This window comes from Ictalurus furcatus, chromosome 10, assembly GCF_023375685.1.
Source record: "Ictalurus furcatus strain D&B chromosome 10, Billie_1.0, whole genome shotgun sequence".
Taxonomy (NCBI): domain Eukaryota; kingdom Metazoa; phylum Chordata; class Actinopteri; order Siluriformes; family Ictaluridae; genus Ictalurus; species Ictalurus furcatus.
In genome coordinates, this window is record NC_071264.1 from 20,990,781 (window position 1) to 21,011,227 (window position 20,447).

At 38.9% G+C, this 20,447-nt stretch overlaps 2 protein-coding genes across 2 annotated transcripts in view; both read left to right on the plus strand.

Moving 5' to 3' along the window:
- LOC128613313 (transmembrane channel-like protein 3) overlaps positions 1 to 8,425 on the plus strand; it is a 34,487-nt gene extending 26,062 nt beyond the window's left edge. The window contains exons 18-23 of the mRNA XM_053633979.1: positions 875 to 1,000; positions 1,150 to 1,228; positions 1,347 to 1,389; positions 4,682 to 4,907; positions 5,007 to 5,078; positions 6,169 to 8,425. Coding sequence (XP_053489954.1) covers positions 875 to 1,000; positions 1,150 to 1,228; positions 1,347 to 1,389; positions 4,682 to 4,907; positions 5,007 to 5,078; positions 6,169 to 7,009 — 1,387 coding nt within the window. The 3' untranslated portion in view covers positions 7,010 to 8,425. The remainder of the gene's footprint in view (positions 1 to 874; positions 1,001 to 1,149; positions 1,229 to 1,346; positions 1,390 to 4,681; positions 4,908 to 5,006; positions 5,079 to 6,168) is intronic.
- A 2,257-nt stretch (positions 8,426 to 10,682) lies between these two features.
- Positions 10,683 to 18,929, plus strand: stard5 (StAR-related lipid transfer (START) domain containing 5). The gene is made up of 6 exons (XM_053634450.1): positions 10,683 to 11,316; positions 11,471 to 11,520; positions 12,893 to 13,025; positions 13,333 to 13,450; positions 15,322 to 15,415; positions 17,698 to 18,929. Exons 1-6 carry the CDS (start codon positions 11,227 to 11,229, stop codon positions 17,840 to 17,842), a joined length of 630 nt encoding a protein of 209 aa, XP_053490425.1. The 5' UTR covers positions 10,683 to 11,226; the 3' UTR covers positions 17,843 to 18,929.
- Positions 18,930 to 20,447: the final 1,518 nt, after the last annotated feature.

Genomic DNA, 20,447 nt, shown 5'->3' on the forward strand with positions numbered 1-20,447 from the left:
TTCTGGTAAGTAGCAGAAATGATTGCTTTACTACAAGCTGTGACATTAAGCATCCTTTAACAAATACCAAAAATAAGGATGTATTAAATCCATATAATCTGATAGCCTACACTGGTCAGATCATTTGCCACTAGAGGTGGATGAACTCAATATGTATTAATTTGGAAAGGTCTTTCCAATTTCTTTCCAAAAAAATTTCTTTTTTGCAAGGGAACCTACACCAAGCTTGCATTGATTTTACATTGATAAAAGGTAAAATTCCTGTCCCACAGTGGTTGGAACAACCAATTAATGTTCGGTCGTATGTAAGTGTAGTGTTTTAAAGAATAGAATTCCGATTAGCCTCTTTCCACGGAACATGACTATGTATATAAGCTGTTACGCTGAGGAGCCGGCTAATAAAGCTTCTAGACTAGCCATTAGTTTAAAGACTCAGCAAAATTGACTTTTTTTTTTTTTTTTTTAATCTACAACTACCACATTGTTACTTTTTTTATATAAAAAAAGGACTTTTTTGGGGTGGAACAACTTGATATAAAATAGATATTTGAAATCATGTTTATAGTTTCTTAGCTTTATTTTTTAACTTTGGAAATGGTAATATAAAAGCAGTAGAACACTCAAGGTCATGTGCTATGGCAAATAACATCATGGCTCTAGTGATCTATGGCACTCGCTGTATCAAATCACTGCCATGATTATTCGCAATAGCACACTCCCTCTCATGATGTATTGCTTAATAGTAGTGATACTAAGAATTCTGGGTAAACAACAAATTAACATGGGTGCATATCTCCTAACTAATTAGAAAATTCTATATTATAAAAGTGAAATAATGCACAGTTTGCTTTTGTCTGACCTATTGCCTCTATAGTGGTCAAGAGAAGATTTATGACATCATCTCTGAGACAATAGACAAGGACTTCCCTGTGTGGTTTAGTAAAGTGATGAGTTACGTAACAAGTCCTGTGGTGGTTCTGCCAGCTCTCTTGCTTCTCTTGTAAGTCACACTATCATTTATTCAGGCTCAATTACCTCAGAAAACTAAATAAACTCAACAGATGATAAAAAATCTCTTGATTTGCTTATCATTTAGTCCTCTGGGGCTGCTGTTATCAGTGCGGTTCTTCAATGTCGTATTGTTTACAGCATGCTGATCTACTACCTGCAGTCCATCGCCAGGTCTCTCAAATTCACCAACAACCAGCTTCGAATGCAGCTTCAAACTGTGAGTCAAGCTTGAGGTTGAAATCTAAACAAAGAAAAAGTCATTGCATGTTTGATTAGTTTTAGAATGTATTAGAATGTATAAAATTTTGTATGATTTTGTTATTTCATTGCCACAGGAACGCACAGATGACAAGAAGAAAGTGTTTCAGTTGGCTGCAGGTAAAAGAGTCAAAGCGACAGTTTTCCTCAATCATCCCAAAAAGAGATTTGTTTTTGGTGTTGCACTGGAGCTATTGAGGTTAATGTGGCTAACAAATAATGGAAACTTACAGTATAGCATCGGCACCAGTTTTGCAATGGGCAAACATGCCAAAATCATCATACTTTTTTTCTCAAACCACATCGAGATGTCCAGTAATCTCAAATTGACCCATCTAAATTTCATCTGACCCTATATGACACACTGTTGTCAATAAACATAGATAAAAGCATGACAGAGAGGTCACAAGGTGTCACCCAAAGTGTAAAGGCGCAATTATTATATATGCTAAAAGTGATTCAGTAACAATAAAGTTCCAATTTAATTAGTATTTATTCATTTTAGCCCATTCTATTCATTTGGCAAATGATTTGTGATGATTTAGGCACCCAGGGTTGTAATCTGGGTCTGCTATAAGCTTCCTTTATTTAGCTACAGTAAATAGGCCTGTTAAAAAGCGAACTTGTCCTGGGAAATTGACACCAAACATATCTACATTTGTGATGAAAGGATTTTTTTCTGAACTGCTCCTTCTCAGGGAACAGGGTTACATGCATAACCCAGACATTCCCTTTCAAAGGGAATTCAACGTTGTGTAAGCTTCATGGTGTGAGAACGAGTATAACCACTCCATTATACTGAGGGTATGGCCTGTCCAAAAAGGTCTGAGCCTGGGGGTTGGTGGCTCTATGAACTGGTCCTGTTAACCCTTTTCTATGGAGGACAGAACCCATAGAGATACATTTGGCAGTAGTTTCCATGCTGCCAGGTGGTCTTTACTGACATTAACTTTCCACATTTTGTTTGAGGGAAAGCATCAGATTTTCGTTGCTCTGTGACAGCTCGCCGACCAGAGAAACTGAAAACTTGAGACTTGACATTGACTGGGGGCTAACCTCTTGTCCCCTGATACCTCCCTCCGTGGCCCATCAGGACCACTTCTTTCAACCTTTTTAGCACCGATTATCATTTTTAAATCAGGCCTACTAGCAGGCTGCAAATGTGGCTGCCTGGTCCCCCTGGCTTTCTGTGGGGGGAGGCAGGCCGCCACACTTGCCTTCTGTGCCTCCCTCACAATTCAGCAGGTCCGCCTGGTGGAAATGGCGAAAGATGAACCACAATTCCCACTCCAGTGGTACAGGTAGTAAAATATGAAAAAAATAATGGTCAATTCTCCAGCTCACTGTTGTCAGCTCAGCTAGTAGCCTAAAGTGTTGTTTTATGGAAGCTGTGGCAACTTAGCTGTTAACAAAAAGTTGGATTTATCATAGCACTTGCCTCAGATGTTATCACTGTTTGCAGTACTACCAAACGTTTTGCCTATCTAACAGGAGACCAGGCTAGTTTGGTGTTGCTAGCCAAGGGGAGGCACAACTAAGCTATCATTGTATGGGTTTAGCTGCTACAGTGCCATGTAAAGTACGTTAGCTGTTATGCTCTGCTCATATCATGTTCTTGTAACTTGTAACTTATATAGACATTTGCAAACCTTGTTTTCCTGCTCAGCATTAGAGGATGGTAAGGTTTCAGTTTCAACCCCTCTTGAACCCCTCTTTTCAACTGGTTAAAATTTATAAATCGGTGTATATCCATTTTCCCTCAAACTAAATGACTGTTTGAACTAGAGTTTCACTGAATTGAGACCTTTCAGCCAATAAGACATGAGTGTTTCCACATATTTTCCTGTAAACCCTGCCTGATTTGTCTCGACTAGATAAAATACAACACTTCATTCACTGAAGATACAAAATTCCTGACGTTCAGTTACATAGTGACTACCTGCTCCAAGTGGAGAATTATTCGGGGCTAAAGAAAAAATTTTCGAGGCCACGGCCCCAAATACCCAGGCCAGGTTACTCTTTCTTGCAGGTGGGTGAGTCGGGCGGGAGTGTTGGGGTGCTCATCGTCGCCCCCAAGCTGGTGGTTTACAACCACCTAGTTTGCCTATGCCTTATTATTATTATTATTATTATAAATATATTTTTTTATTATATATTTTTTTCTAATTACTAACATTTTGCAGATTCTGCAAGGCATATGTAAATTTATGACCCCAACTATAATTCGTAGAAATTAAGGTTTTTTGTATGTGATTGTGCCTTGAGATGGACTGGCACCCTGTCCAGGGTGTACCCTGCCTTGTACCTGATGCTCCCTGGGATAGGCTCCAGGTTCCCCGTGACCCCGAAAAGGAGTAAGCGGTAGAAGATGGATGGATGGATGGATAGATAGAACAGTTGCTCAAGTGTAACTGCTTCATTGTTTTAAACCCTGTTGAATTCATATACATGTGCATATTTGTGCATGTTCAGAGGATTATTGCCAATCAGATTTTATAACTGAAATTATAACCATTTTATACTCTCTACATTTTAAATTCATTTTGCATACGATGTAAGTATGGTATGGTGACATGGTGGTGTTGTGGGTAGTATTGATCGCCACCACACAACTCCAAGGTCCCTGTTTCAATAGTGAGCTCAGGTTACTATTAGTGCAGAGATTCACTCGTTCTCCATATGGATGGATTTCCTTCAGGTTCGACTGTTTTTTTCAACCTCTTAAAAACATGCAAGTAGGTCTATTGGCTACTCTAAATTGTCCCTACTGTAGGTGTGAATGTATGTGAATGTGTGTGGGAATGGTGCCTTGAATGGCCTGGCATCCCATCCAGGATGTTATTCCTGCCTCATTTCCAGTGTTCCTGGGATAGGTTCTGGATACACTGTGATCCTGACTAGGATAAAGCATGAATGAATGAATAAACATAAGTAATGATGAAAAAAGTTTCATTACCTAATATATTTTGTGTATTCTTGAGTTTATGTCAATTTTTCATCATGAACAGATGCATGATTATTGGTCATGGTCCATAAATGAGTCATTACCCATGCAAAAAGGTTACATATTAAATTACCAATCAGAAAGCACGGCAGTGTGTAGAGAGATTGTATAGAGATGTGATTCTCATTACAGTGCTTCTCAGTGATAATTTAATTTGAAATTTGTCCATTTTTGTATTGGTATTGACAGTGACTTGCTCATGGAGAGAGAAGGCAGATATTTATAGAATACTGATAGAGATTTATTTAATTTAGTTTTTAGCCTTGTATGTCGAGAGCAAAACTATGAAAGCAATGGTTTATTAATGACATGGTATTTGGAGTCATGACTACAAATGTTTTTCATCATTCATTAACACAATTAGCATTATGTAATTATTTGCATATTCAGTGGGTATGTTCCCTGCAGCACGTCTCCAGCCACCTGAGGGCAGTGAGCAAAAACCCGAGCAGGAGAGTGACATCACCAGCATGGAGTCGCCAGCACGGTCTGCTTCCCCTCCACGTCGCAACGGCAGCATCAGCAAAATTCTTTCACCTGGCAGGCGCAGCAACAGCATCCGCACAATTGCCCAATCAGCCTCTAGGCCAGATGACAGGAGTCCCTCCATCCTTGTGAGACCCAAGCCTAGCAGGTCTGTCCTAATGACCTTTCCTGTTCTGTGGCCCTTCAACACTCAGTACATTGCTTTACATTTTCCATAAACCTCCCACTTCCATCTCTGCATGTGCAGTGTTTACAGAGTATTCGGCAGCCCCTCCGTTCCCCAGAGGGAGATTCACAGGGCGGAATACATCCCCGTCAGGTTTGGCTTTCTTTTAAAGGTTGCCAAAATGCAGTTTGATTAACCAAAACATATTGGCCTTGAATATGACCTTTTAAAAATGTGTTGTTGCTTATAAACATCTCTGAGGGAGTCAAATAAGTATCATTAGATGGCTTCATTTTGTCATAATTTAAAGCTTTTAAGCATCTTCCATCATGCTGATAGTTTTTCAGTATAAAAGCTTGAGACCGCAATTTCATTTTCATTCACCTAAGTGTCTAAAAAATTGTTGTTTCGGTCACTAGTGTATATTTTAAATGGATAGTTTGGCAAAAGGACCAATTTACAGTTTTTGCCTAACTCCAAAGTAGTAAATGACTAAAGATACATTTGATGTCTGCCATTTGCTTGTTAGGTTTTGCACTGGAACTACTTGGATAATGTGGCTAACAAGTAATAAAAGTGTAGCTTGCCAAAATCTTCTGCATAAATATGTGCTTCAGACTTGCTATTGTGGTTTAGGATACAGTATGACTGTCATTAAAAAAATAAATAAATAAATAAAACACTTCAATTATTTGGCAACTATCTTGGAAAACCGGCATAATTTTTCTTTTTATTTTGTGCAGTTTGGTATCACTACACACTCTGTATAATTGTATTTATTTTTATTTAGTTATATATACATAAAATATTTGTTTACAAATAATGGATGGATGGACGGACGGACGGATGGATGGATGGATTTTATTGATCCCAATGGGATATTCGGAAAAAATGAGACTATGTGACCTATCAGTGTAGCTCAACAATGGTCTATAAAAATGTGTTCATTTGTGGGAATTATTTGGGACTTGACTGAAATTACTTGTTAGCTACATTTGACTGATCTCTCCAGTGTAATACTAAAGAAGCAAATGTTGGACACAAAACATGTCTTGGGGCAATTGGAAAACTATTAAGCTTGTTTTTTGCCAGATGCTTCCTGTTTGCTTGTTTGTTTATTAGGCATCTAGGTTCTAAAGAAAAGCCATGAGGGTCTAGAAAAGAACATTACAGTCAAAACTATATAGGAGATTCAGCTCATTAATTCCACAAAATGATGTTACTAAAATCCATCTATTCTCAGGCATCCAGCCTATCCAGGCCGAGCCAAATCATACCACCACATGGCCTACAATCCTTCTGTGTGTTTCTCTGAGAGTGTCCACTCAGACCCGGTGTTCAGGAAGAGCCTCAGGCCCATGCACCCAGAGCCTGGTATTGTCACAGCGCAGAGCTACCTGGGCCGGCGTCCTCACACCACCCGTTATGTCATTCTAAATGAGCACGAACCACGCAAGAAGATTATGCGTTCCACCATGCGTCTGCCAAGGCACTACCATGTGGTAGATGAGCCAGCTGAGATTGTGGAGCTTTACCCTCGCAATGTAAAGTGCTACATTCCCCGGAGTCAGCAGCCCCACCTTAGTGAAGAAGACGAAGAAGATGAAGCTCACGACGGTGGAAAAAGAGGGTCTTTAGGACACTCACACCGCCCAAAGTCACTCTCCGATCTCCATCAGAGATCACCGGCACGCTTTTACATTGGTGAAACTCTGGATAGTCGCCTGGCACGGAGAGTGTATGGAGAGGAAGAAGAGGGAAATTATATGGAGTGGGAGGAGGAAGGCCCTCGTAGCCGCTCCCGGACATGTATTAATGTCCCAGAAACACTACACAGGCATGGAGAACCTCATGTCAAGCCCAAGAACAAACGCAAGGGGGAACCATCACTGACCGAGTCAGATTCTGCCTCACTGGAGTCCAGCAGTGACCAGCAAAACAGCAGCACTGACCAGTACATCCAGGTCATCCACAGCAAAGAAAAATACCTAAAACACAGCACTAAGATGACTAAAAAGAAGTCCAAAACCAGCGCTGAATTGAACACGACTGGATCAAAAGATCTAGTGTGCTCAAATGTTTGACTAAAGTCACTGCAAATATTATATCAACTAAGGTTCCAATAGTTGTGTTGCACAAATGCTGTCTTATTAACATGTTTTAAAGCACATATTGTAGGCAAGACTCCAGCATCCAAAATGTAGGACCTAAATGTTTTGCAAATGTAATTTTCTGTATGTAATATTATAAAGTGATATCAAGATCTTCAGTATATACAACCCCTGGCAAAAAGTTATGGAATCACAATACTTAGAGGATGTTCACCTGGCTTTTTACTTCGTAGCAAATAAACAAATCACAGATATGACAGAAAAGATCATGGAATTATTATGGAATCCCTCAGTGTTGTTGGGGGGGGGGGGGGGATCACAATTAGTACTTTTTTTCTCCTCCTCACGCTTTTATAACTGACGGGATTCTTTGAGGCATGGATTTCACTAATGAAAAACAATAATCTCCATCAGGCTGGTTCAAACTTTCTTGAATAGCAGTTGACAGATCAGCTTTGAAGGCCTTGTCATGGACCAATTTTTTACATTTCCACCATACATTTTAAATTGGATTGAAATCCAGACTGTTTGCTGGCCATGGCATCTATTAATTTTTGCCAGGGTTTGTACAGTATGTAATATAAAGACTAATTGGAACGGAACCTGCCTATAGCATAAATGTGCAAATTCCTATGATAGAGGTTATTTTCCCGAGAGATCACACATAATCTTTAAAGATTTTTGATTGAGATATACATGGTGGATAAATTTAAGATAAGTGTTGTTAATGCCTGTGATGGAAAAACTACATACTTTGTAAACTAGATAGAATGAAAAATGTCATCTGAAATTGAAAACTATACTAGAATAATATACACTTATTTACAGCACTTTGGAATATGCTTTTCTGGATTACGTAGCATGGAATTCAAGTAGGGACAACTTTCTGCCCACATTTATTGAGCTTGTTGAGTTTTTCCCATCTCTAATGGGAAGAACATTTTGGACAAATGTTTTTTTCATCTACAACCCAAATAGTGCTTTAAACCCTGTGGTCTTCCTTCAAATCTGCACTTTGTTGACATACAATGTAGGGACCCATGATGCAACAGTCCTCAATGGTGCATGAAGTTAGAAGCTGAGCAGACACGCAATGTGGTCACAAACTTGATGCTTCATTACTTATTCAAAATCCTTTGCAGGTGCATGGCGGTGACCTGTGAAACTATGAAACCTGGTTTCATGAGAAATTTGTATGAATTCTAACAAAGAAGGGAAATGTGGGTGGATTTAGTTAAATCTGTTACAAATGAAGTCATAAGAACATCCAAATGATGCTAACTTGCAAGTTAGGTTAGCAAATTGTTGTTACAAATTACAATTTTTTAAAGATGTGTATGACCATGTTGGGGAAATTGAGGGAAAATAAAGTTTTGAGTAATTTTATCATTCCCAGCACTAAACTGCTCAAGATGATTTCTTAAATGTATCTGATTTATGAGATCAAAAATAAAGTGTTTTTAGAAATCTCTATGTGAGGTCACCATGAAACTGAGGCAGTAATTTGTGTGTGAGGAGGCTGGATTTGGTCAAAATGGTCTGCTCCTTGGTGGCACTTGGACAGCAACTAGCCTTGTATATAAATCCAAAAGAAAATAGTTTAATGACTATGACTTGTCAGGCACATGTTTGCATATTTGACTAGGATGGCAGGGTACAATGATGTGTTTTCTAGTGTCTCGCGTATGTGCAATGGGGTGGGAGGATGGCTGAGGGTGCTTGAGGTCCTTATCAAGTTTCAGTTAATAATAGTTTAAATAAAAGTCCCTGTTTGCCATCACATGACCTAGTTTGGGCTAAAGACAAAAATCACTCAAGATAAATTTACAGCATTAGTGGTCCTAGAACTTCTGGCTGGTTAGTTGTCTAAAGGGAATCTTTGGGTTCTTAGAATAAATATCCTTTCAGCACTAAAGCAATAGCGAAATAGAAATGGAAAAGTAAGAATAAACATAATAGGGACAGCCACGGTCTATAATAAATTTAATGGCCATATTCAGCAATAAATATATCATAAATAATAATATCACACAAAAACAACAAACGCAGACAAGAAGGCATATCAAAAGCCATAAGAGAAAAAACAACCCTTTTACATATGATGAAGATCTGCATCTAATAAAGCAAGATTTAGAAGGGAGACTCATCATAAAAAGTTATGATGATGGAAGGTTCTACAAGGTGCAAGACACCATTCTACATAGGAAAATCTATGTCTGTGTCAAATGTAGTAATTCACATGTGCTTCACACTGTAGAGAAATTTGAAATTTGAGACTGATCATTAGAATTGAAATACAAATGAGATGACAGTTATATAAATACCATTAATAGTTATGTGAAAGAAGCTAGGACTAATGGACACTACTGTTCATACAAATTAAAATAGGTATGTGTTTTTTTTTTTTTTACTGGGCTATGTGTTTTATATAGAGAATAATAAAGGAAAAAAAACAAAAGAATATAAAGACAAATAGAAACGCTCTATTTGGGAAAAATTGGTCTTGATAATGGGGGGCGCACGGTGGCTTAGTGGCTAGCACATTCGCCTCACACTTGCCAGGGTTCGAGTCCCGCCGGGGCCATGTGTGTGCGGAGTTTCATGTTCTCCCCGTGCTGCGGGGGTTTCCTCCGGATACTCCGGTTTCCACCCCCAGTCCAAAGACATGCATGGTAGGTTGATTGGCGTGTTTAAAGTGTCCGTAGTGTATGAATGGGTGTGTGAGTGTGTATGTGATTGTGCCCTGCGATGGACTGGCACCCTGTCCAGGGTGTACCCCGCCTTGTGCCCGATGCTTCCTGGGATAGGCTCCAGGTTCCCCGTGACCCTGAAAAGGAGTAAGCGGTAGAAGATGGATGGATGGATGGTCTTGATAATGTGGTCTAAATGTATTAATTGGAAAAGTGAATAAGTGAATACATGGGCATTTAATATGCCTTTCTATATTTCTGTATGTTGCTTATATGAGGACAATACATTTAAACCTTAATTTTTTCCAAACTTTGCTAGTATTTTGCAGGTGAATTTTTTTAAATATGCTAAATTCTCAATTATACATTTTTAAGTTTCCTAAGTGTCTCTTTTTTTTTTTTTTTTTTAGCCCCCAGTTATTACGTATAGCATGGATGCTACTCAATACTTAAATTGATGCTTCCTCGCTTCCATGCTGCTCTGTCCTCCAGCCCGTGACCCGGAAATCGATCGAAGTCACCCATCTGAAAGTAGCATGGAAAGACATATCAGTTCTCCAATTGCACCGGGAGGAGGTGAGGAAGGGGGTGTGAGTAAACTTCCAGAGGAGCTAGGAGCAAGGATACACAGATGTATCCTATGTGGAAGTGTTTCTTGTCGAAAAACCAGACAAATGAATAAATTCCCCGCCTCCTTTACATCTGCGACAATATCAAACAAAAAGTCCTTTGATGATGTGATTGAATTTTGTGTGAAATATAATTAAATAATAATATGCTTACAATAAATATTGCAATTTATTGATCCTTGCATATTTGGATATGCAAAGCTGCACAAAAGATGCGATAAATTATGTATTGTTCATTAATTCATTGTTGAATTTCGCATACTATCAGTACATTTAGCTTTATTAAGAACGTTGTTATTAACCAAGCTCCAACAACATAATGGCAGATCCCTGAAGCAGTGGGGTCATCCAGCTGAGCACAGTCATCATTAATTCACGTTGCTTTGAAGTGACGCTTGAGAGAGCAAGGATAATCCATTTGACTTGCTTCGATTCCTCTCACCTCGCATCTCATCTTTGTATCCTTCCCTCACATCCCAAGGTGGTGGAGCTAAGATGCAAGGAAAGTAAGCGAGGAAAGGAAATGAGGATAAACAAATAAGAAATAAGAAGCACCTCTATATAACTGCAAATTCCCAGCCCGGTTAGCAGCGCGCATGCGCGTCATTTCCACGCATGCGCAGTACGTGTAGGAACTTGTCCCCACTTGACTGGACAGAAACGAATGAATGAATCGTGAGGGTTTCCTTTATTTTAATGAGTGATTTACGGGTTTTATATGTGCTGTAAGTGTCAGTTCATGCTTTTATCGCAAGGTTTAGCGAGGCGACTATAAATTATATGTACAGCTATCGTTATTAGCTAGCTTAGCCAATGAAAAAAAGCCACGGTTCACTTGTGCAGCATTTGGGGCAATAAAAGCAAACACGGTATGGATTATGAGGAAAAGGCTAATTCTGTTGCTGATCGTCTTTTAAGCTACAGGAAAGACGAGTCCGGCTGGAAAATCTGTAAGAAATCGGTCAGTACTTATTTATTGTTTTCCTTTTTGCTGTATTTACATTACAGATTTGCAGAAGCACCTTAGTTTAAAAACACACACACACACACACACACGCACGCACGCACATAATCCAGTGGCAGTTGTATTACATCGCTGTGTGTTTTCTGTGTAGAATGATGTTGTTGTTTCTTGGCGACCTTCCTCTGAATTCCCTGGAAATGTGTAAGTAAAACACATTACATGTTATTAGACAGGTTATAACAACACATTTCGTTACACTATCACAAATGTAATGATTGTTGTATCTCCATTTGCTGAAATAAATTATTAACTAAAATAATATTATAAACACGTTAAATCATGAAAGTTACATGAGTTACACGATATCAAGGTCAGTACATCATGTGCAGTGCATGTTACACATTTACACTGGCACAACTCTTAGAAAGAAAGTGTAAGGGAGATCTGGTACAATTGTATTTTTTTGCTTATTTTGCATTAATTTACTCAATGATGATTTTATATTATAGTCTTTATACGTTCAACATAACATCATGAACATCTATGCTGTGTTCATCAAGTGCAGGTTTACACATATTGTCAGTGAATAATAACATTTTAATTTTCACTGAAACAAAAAGGAGACCCATATTACACTTGTACCTGCACACTTGTAATATTGTGTGGATCAGTAATAATGGCAATCACAAAACACTATAAACTTACATGTATAGCAGGAAAAATCACTGTTAAGCTGTTATACATTCATATCACTGTGTGATATGTATTTGAGGTAGCTTGAAAAATATTAAGTAATTACATAATTGGATGTCCATTATGCACATTCAGAGAAGCGCACACAGAACAATTTAGAGATGTATTGTAACCGGTTGGTAAAGCAGAGCTCATAGTCATCATCCATTCTATTTTTGTTTGTTTTATTTTTTCTATGTGTATCATAGTAAGTAGAACTGGGCAATATGATGATATAATATCATGATATATGATGTCATAATACATTTTTCTGAGATATGGATATCATAAGTAGCTGGTTAAAATTTGGTACATCATCACTAATTTGTTTTCTCTGTGTTATTTATTTATTTACTTGAATGACTGAATAAAAACTTTATTTTTGAATATACATTACTGTGCAATAGTCTTAGGCACATGCAAAGAAATGCTGAAGAGCAAATATGCCTTCAAACATAATGAAATTAAATGTTTCTACAGTTAAAAAAAACACTATAAAGATCAGTAAACAGAAATAAATAAAAAAGTCAGTATTTGGTGTGAAGTCACATTTGACCTTTGACTGAATGATAGAACAATGCTCTCAAACATTTGAGCAACTTGTTTTTCCATATGTAGATGACATTTCAAATCTTCAGATCTGTTATTGTCAACAATAAACGAAGGAAAAGATTTATTCTTTAGATTTATAATATGTTGGGGGTTTCTCTTACGTCAGAAGTCAATACACAAATTACGGCTTTCAGACTAAAAGAGGGAATTGGAGCATTCACCAGGAAAGTCTGTCTACTAAGTTTTTGTATTTGTTCAGTTACATCAATACTAATACTCTGTTTTGCAGTTATAAGGGAGAGGGGATAGTCAAAGGCAGTCCACAGAAAGTCTGGGAGTGTTTGAAACCAGATCCAAATGGGCTTCGTCTCAAATGGGACAACAATGTGAAGAAGTTTGAGCTCCTTGAACAAGTTTCTACAGTAGGTTTCGTGCCAGCTGTTGACTTCACTCTCATGAATTCTCAGCTAGCCCTTTAGGCTGGTTCCTATGTACAACAAATTTCTCAGTGGTTAAGGTTAAGTTTAAATCCCATAGTCTTTTACACATACTAGATTATTGCTGTAGCTGTGGTTTAAATATACTAGTGATTGAATAGATTATGCATCTTCACCTGAGGCATCACATTTATAAAGGCACAAATAAATGTGTACAATTTTGATTTCTGTTCTTTTAAGCACAGGTTTTTTCATCCATGTCTAACTGATATTTCTGATATTACTCCCTTAGGATGTCACTGTATGCAGAACTGTCACTCCCTCAGCTGCTATGGGCGTTATATCGCCACGAGACTTTGTAGATGTTATTTTAGTCAAGCAATATGAAGACGGCACGATTACATCAAATGGTATCACATTTATTTATTTAATCCTTTTATTCAGTTGTGCACCTCTATTTTGATACAATTGCAACAAACTTGAAAGACGGGCAATGAGGAGGCGGGAACCGGCTGAACGTAAACATAAACTTTAATAATAAACCAAACATAAAATAAAACTCACAAATGGAACACAAAACATACATGCGTCTCTCTCCCCCACTGGTGCCTCCAGCCACTTCTTTATCTCTCTCTCTCACCAGTTAGCCACATCAGTGCCAGGTGTGTGTCCTTAAAACCTGGCTTCTCCCTCCTCCTCGTCACACTCCTCCACCGCCAGATTCAAGCCCCTGGCCTGACGCACACCCCCTCCTACCCTTTTGGGAGGGCGGTGCTGCCCCCTTGGCTACGTCCCTCGTCCCCTTTGTGAGCGAGAGTAGAAATGAGGAGGAGGAAGAGGGGGAGAGAATGAGCAAGCCGGAGAGAGAGGAAGTCTCTTGAGAAAGTTAGAGAGATAGAGAGGAGACAGAAAAACACTCCGGTCCCCAGACACGCCGTCATCTGGTTTTCAGCTGGCTGGGAAGCGATCCCCCACGAAGCCGTGTGATGGCACTGGATTTCCGAGCGGGCTGCTGCAGCTCCCTCCCTTTTCAAGCTGACAGCAGCCACATCTCTGCTTCCCTGGCGGACAGCAGCGGGTCTTCCATCCCCTGGCAGACGGCTACCGCTCCTCCCCTTTCAGGTGGGTGGCTGTGGTTCCTCCACATCCGGGCAGACAGCAGGGACTCCTACGTCCTCCTCAGCAACCGCTCCGGCACCACCGCCTTCTTGGCATCGCGATCCTCCCACAGCGGTGAGAGCTCTTAGACAGCGTGTCCCTCATCCTTCCCATGTTTCGGCACCGGTGTAACAAACTTTAAAGATGGGCAAGGAGGAGGCGGGGAACCGGCTGAACGTAAACATAAACTTTAATAACGAACCAAACTCAAACATAAAATAAAACACACAAACAGAACACAAAGTGCATGTGCGTCTCTCTCCCCCACTGGCGCTTCTAACTGCTCCTTTATCTCTCTCTCTCTCTCTCCCACTGATTAGCCAAATCAGTGCCAGGTGTGCATCCTCACAACCTGGCTTCCCCCTCCTCCTTGTCACAACAATATAATACACAGTACAATATATGATGGATGATTTCATGTCTAACATAAACATTTAAGCAGCTAGAGATTTAATACCATAACATTTAAAGCCGTTTCAGTTCGTTCCGCTTTAACTAAAATAAGACTGTTAGCTTTGAGAAGTGCAAGGCCACACCTCCTTCTCTGGGACTGACAGATTAAGAGGCCACACCTCCTTCACTGGGACTGACAGGCACAAGGCCGCACCTTCTTCACTTAGACTGACAAGCACAAAGCCACACCTCCTTTACTGGGACTGACAGGTACACAGCCAGACCTCCTTCACTGAGATTGACAGGCACAAAGCCACACCTCTTTCACTGGAACAGACAGGCACAAAGTCATGTCCCTTTCCCTGGGACTGAGAGAAAAAGAGACCACCACTCCTTCACTGAAATTGACAGGCACAAAGCTACACCTCCTTCACTGGGACTGACAGTGACAGAGGGTATATCTGCTTTACTAGGATTGAAAAATGTAGAATCCACATCTCCTTTAGTTGGACTGAACAGCTACACCGTGACTGACAGAGGCCATGTCTCCTTTATTGTCTGGCACAGAAGCCACGCTTATGTATATTTCCACATTGTTGTCCTCACCTAGATCTCATGTAGTCCTGATTCTGAATCAGTATTTTCTTTTTGGTTTACAATAATATCTGTAAATCTCATTAAAAGAGATTATTAAAAATTCTTACTGTAATATGTTTTTATGTCTTTATAGCAACTCATGTGAGCCATCCAGCTTGTCCTCCCCAGCCTGGCTACGTGCGCGGCTTTAATCATCCATGCGGATGCATTTGTGTGCCTGTACCAGGGTAAGCTATGAAGGCAACTGTATTTCAGAAACCTTATTTTTAGGGATGCACCGAAATGAAAATTCTTGGCCGAAGCCGAAACCGAATATAATGAAAAGCTTGGCCGAAAGCCGAAGGCCAAAACCGAACACGGTTTTTACGCGTTTTTTCCATTTATTTTGCCATTTTTTTCACCATGGCATAAATTAAATAGTCAAAATGTGCTTTTTACTATTTTGTCTTGCTTTTCAAAGAAAAAAATCAATTACAAAAACTATAATTTCAAAATATTTATTTAACGCTCATTTTTTTTTCATTCCAGCAGGCATAGGCTACCAACAAGGCACAATATAACTTTAAATAAATAAATGCGTAAAATAAAAATATTTTGATGTGGTCATCTTTGAGCCACCCTTGAATAGCCGATGTTAGGCCTATAATTGACTGCTGAAAGAATGGAACACTCTGTAGCTTACAACAAAAAGTGCATTGACAAGAGTGCAAAAAATGGTTCTATTCGGTTCTATACATCTGATTATATTGGGGATATATACCGCTTGCGTCCGTGTACACCTCGCGGAGTATTATAGTAGATATTGGATAGTTAGATACGTTGTTAATGTTATGTTCCCTTAAATAAATACGTCTTTATTTGCTTCCGTACTCTACTCCTTTACGTCTCGCGACGTGACAGAATACTCCGGAACAGAAACAAAACAAACGTGCATATGTCCACAGTAAACAATGTCACGGTTGTCAACATCTGTAGAGCATGCGCTCGTGCACGTAGCACGTGCATGCGCGTGCCCGCTCATCGCTCCAAGCGTGCTGCCGGAAGTGGTGGTCGGGAAATTCGCGCGTCTCCCTCTGGTTGCTAGGCTATTTGGCACGTCATCAAACACGTCATTGTTCGGTCAGATTTATTCGGCCTTTTCACTTATTTTGGCAACCGAAATTATTCGGCCGAAAATAGCAAAAAAGCACTTTCGGTGTTCGGCCGAATAATTTCGGTTGCCGAACATTCGGTGCATCCCTACTTATTTTCCAACAGCAGCAACTGTGAATGGCAAAATGAATGTCCAGAAAAAGAAGGCAGATGGCAGCAAAGAGCTATTATTATTTTTACAGTCAGCATTTAAACTGTCTATTACAAATCTGTACCGAGTTTCAGTAATACTGAGTTCAGGTTTATTGATCCAGCTGACACGTTTGTCTGAAGCAATTTACAGCGTGATAGAATTCAATCTGGCTGTAAGTAAGATCAGGAAAATGCTTCATGGTTAAGTTTCCACCAACTGGCCAGAAACAAATGCAAGATAGTCTTAAAAAGAACGCATTCAGAGAGTCACAGAATGAGATACAACTTACCCAAGCATGCATATGCATGCTGATTTTGCTTTAGGATTGTCTCTTTTGGGCAGGCTGGTGATAAGAAATGGTAGTAACCAAACTGTATACTGTATACTACCGGGTCCGGATATGTATCTACCATGACTGAATGGCAACATCTATCCATCCATCTATGCATCCATTTTCTGTACCACTTATCCTACAGAGGGTCACGAGGAGCCTGGGAACTCGGGGCACACCCTGGAGGGCACAATTTCACACACACTCCCACCCACACACTATGGACAATTTGGAAATGCCAACCAGCCTACAATGTATGTCTCTGGACTGTGGGAGGAGACTGGCGTACATGGAGGAAACCCCGAAGCACTGGGAGAACATGCAAACTCCAAACACACAGCCCAGAGGCAGGAACCGAACCTCCAACCCTGGAGGTGTGAGGCAATTGTGCTAACCATCAAGCCACCCTGCCCCCTCGCTTGTTAATGATCAGTTATCATATGGCTACAAATATGTTCACAAATATCCATGGTGGTTATGTTTTATACTTCACGCAACCACTTTTTCACTAGTGCCATGGACACTGAACAGATGATACACCACCATTTTCAATTTGACGCAGAGAGACTGAACACATTTCCCTATCCAGTCATCTTCAAACATTCTGTTTCTGTTGTGAGCTTTAAAAAAAAAAACAAAAAAAAAAACAAGCTAAGTCCTTTCCCTTTCTAATCTAATATCTCTAGCCCTGTAGCTAGTCTGGTCCGATGAGTCGCTTTCAGCTACAAAAACTGGTCCACTGAAATACTTTGATGGGTTTGCATGAATAATAATAATAATAATAATAATAATAATTATTATTAGTAGTATTATTATAATTATTATTATTATTATTATTAATAATAATAATATTAATGTGAACTTTCTTGTTTCTGTTCATCTGTGACTCACAGGGAAGCAGGTAAAACCCAGCTCATCAGCTTCTTCCAGACCGATCTTGGAGGTTTGCTTCCTCGTTCTGTCGTGGATTCATTCTTCCCTGGCAGTATGACTGACTTTTACACGACCCTCACTAAAGCTGTTAAATCTCTCAAATAGCACTAAAGGCACTTTCTCTAGAATGTCCACTTCCATAAATGTTCAACAAAATGGTATATTCTGATGCTTGCTGTGTTTCCCAGTGAGCACCATCTGACCATAGTTAAAATTTAAGTCAGCCCTGACCCGGGCCTTGATCTGACCTCTAAAAAATATGTCATTTTTATTTAATTTTAAGTTTGACCTCTTGTGTGTGTGACCAGAACAGCTGCTTTTTCTGAAACCCTTTATTTTAACTGAAATTTGAACAACGTCTAAACATTATTTTGCTCACTGGGTTCACATTTAATTTTCATTGGTTTTTAAGTGTGTTATGTAATTTCAGAAGGTGCAGAACAGAAAAGTAACTTCTCTGAATGTTTGTAAAAAATGGCTGTCAAAAACTTTTACAGCAAAATCACATGCCAAATCATAACCTTCAGTGATTATACTATCTGGAGCTATTTATAACTGATAAGAAGCTAACCAACTGACAAGCTATCCAAGTGAACAGTGAATGCCAAGTTACATATTCAGAACCTTTTAATTTACATTTTTATCCAAACACTTAAAAAGATATAAAAAGGGAACTGGCCACATTTACAGTACTGTGCAAAAATCTTAGGCACCCTATTTTTTTTTGTACAAACTTTCTTATAACTTTTATTTTATGAATTCTACATTATCGAGTCAGTACAAAAACATTTTAGATTCCCAAACATTAGTTTTCTAGCACAAAATTAAATGTTACAGAAAAATGTAAAGAAAGCAGCATATTATGTAAGAGACAACTTTTCAAACAAAAACATAATGAAGGCTGCTGGGTTTTGCTGCAAAAATAAGAAGCAAGTTCAAAAGTCAAAGTCTCCAGAAGAGCCGTAGCTGGTTCTGCAAGATGCTCAATAAAACTTACCAGCTCATTTCCTTATAAAACTGCACTAATTGTACTGGAGACTACTAATAAAAATTTTTGAAAGCAAATGGTCATCACACAAATATCGACTTTGTTTCATTATTTTTTTCTGTTTACTACTCTTTATAGTATTCTTTTTTTAATGTAGAAACTTTTAATTTCATTATGTTTGAAGGCATCTTTGCTCTTCAGCATTTCTTTGCCTGTGCCTAAGACTATTGCACAGTGTGTATATATATATATATATATATATATATATATATATATATATATACACACACACACACACACAGATATATATATTTGTGTACTGTATGTATATATGCATATTCTGCTCTCATGGATATCAAACAATTGCAAACAAAACATGTTTATCCAAAAAAAAAAAAAAAACTTTGTTAAATATAGGTGTGCAACAATTATTGGCAGCCTTTTAGTCAATACTTTGTGCTACCTCCCTTTGTGAAGATAACAGCTCTGAGTCTTCTCCTATAATGCCTGATGAGGTTGGAGAATACATGGCAAGGGATCTAAGACCTTTCCTCCATACAGAATCTCTCCATATCCTTTAAATTTCAAGGTCCATACCTCTCCTCTTCAGTTCACCCCACAGGTTTTCTATGGGGTTCAACACAGGGGACTGGGATGGCTATGGCAGGACCTTGATTTTGTGGTCAATAAAACATCTTTGTTTTGCTATTGATGTATGTTTTAGATCATTGTCTTGCTTGAAGATCCAACCACGGCCCATTTTAAGCTTTCTGGCAGAGGCAGTCAGGTTTTCATTTAATATCTGTTGATATTTGATCCATGATGCCATGTATCCTAACAAAATATCCAGGTCCTCTGGCGGAAAACCAACCCCAATACATTAAAAAGCCACCACCATATTTAACCGTGGGCATGAGGTACTTTTCCATATGACTACCTCTTTGTGTGCACCAAAACCCACCTATGGTGTTTATTGCCAGAAAGCTCTATTTTGCTTTCATCTGATCATAGAATCCGATCCCATTTGAAGTTCCAGTTGTGTCTGGTAAACTGAAGACTCTTGAGTTTGTTATTGGATGAGAGTAGAGGATTTTATCTTGAAACCCTTCCAAACAACTTGTGGTGACGTAGGTGACTTCTGGTTGTAGTGGAGACTTTGTTGGAGACTTTCTGATCCCAAGATGCAACTAAATTCTGCAATTCTCCAGCTGTGATCTTTGGAGATTTTTTGGCCACTCGAACCACTTCACTTACGTATGTTGTAGCAGCTACAGACATACGTAATGTTTCACTGTCCAATTCCAGGTTGATTCATAACATTTCCAGTTGACTGGAACTTCTTAATTATTATTAAAACTTCTTAATTATTATTCCACCCTGATGGAGGAAATGGCAGTTTCAATGCTTGTGTTATTTTCTTATGAATTCATAGGGGTGCCAATAATTTTTGCACACCTATATTTAATTTCTATTTAGTGGATGGCATAATTTATATATATATATATATAATTTTTTTTTATTATTTTATTTTTTTTCCTGTAGCTTATGTTTAGTACTAGATACCTTTGCACTACTGCCTATCCAACCAACATTTTAATGGTTTCTTAGCCCTCATGATTTATACCTAGTTTTTCCCTACAATCTCACGGATCCACAGTTTCCCCATGTTACTGTTTTGACTCAAGTTCTACTTATTATTATTCCACTTTCTTGTAATGCTCA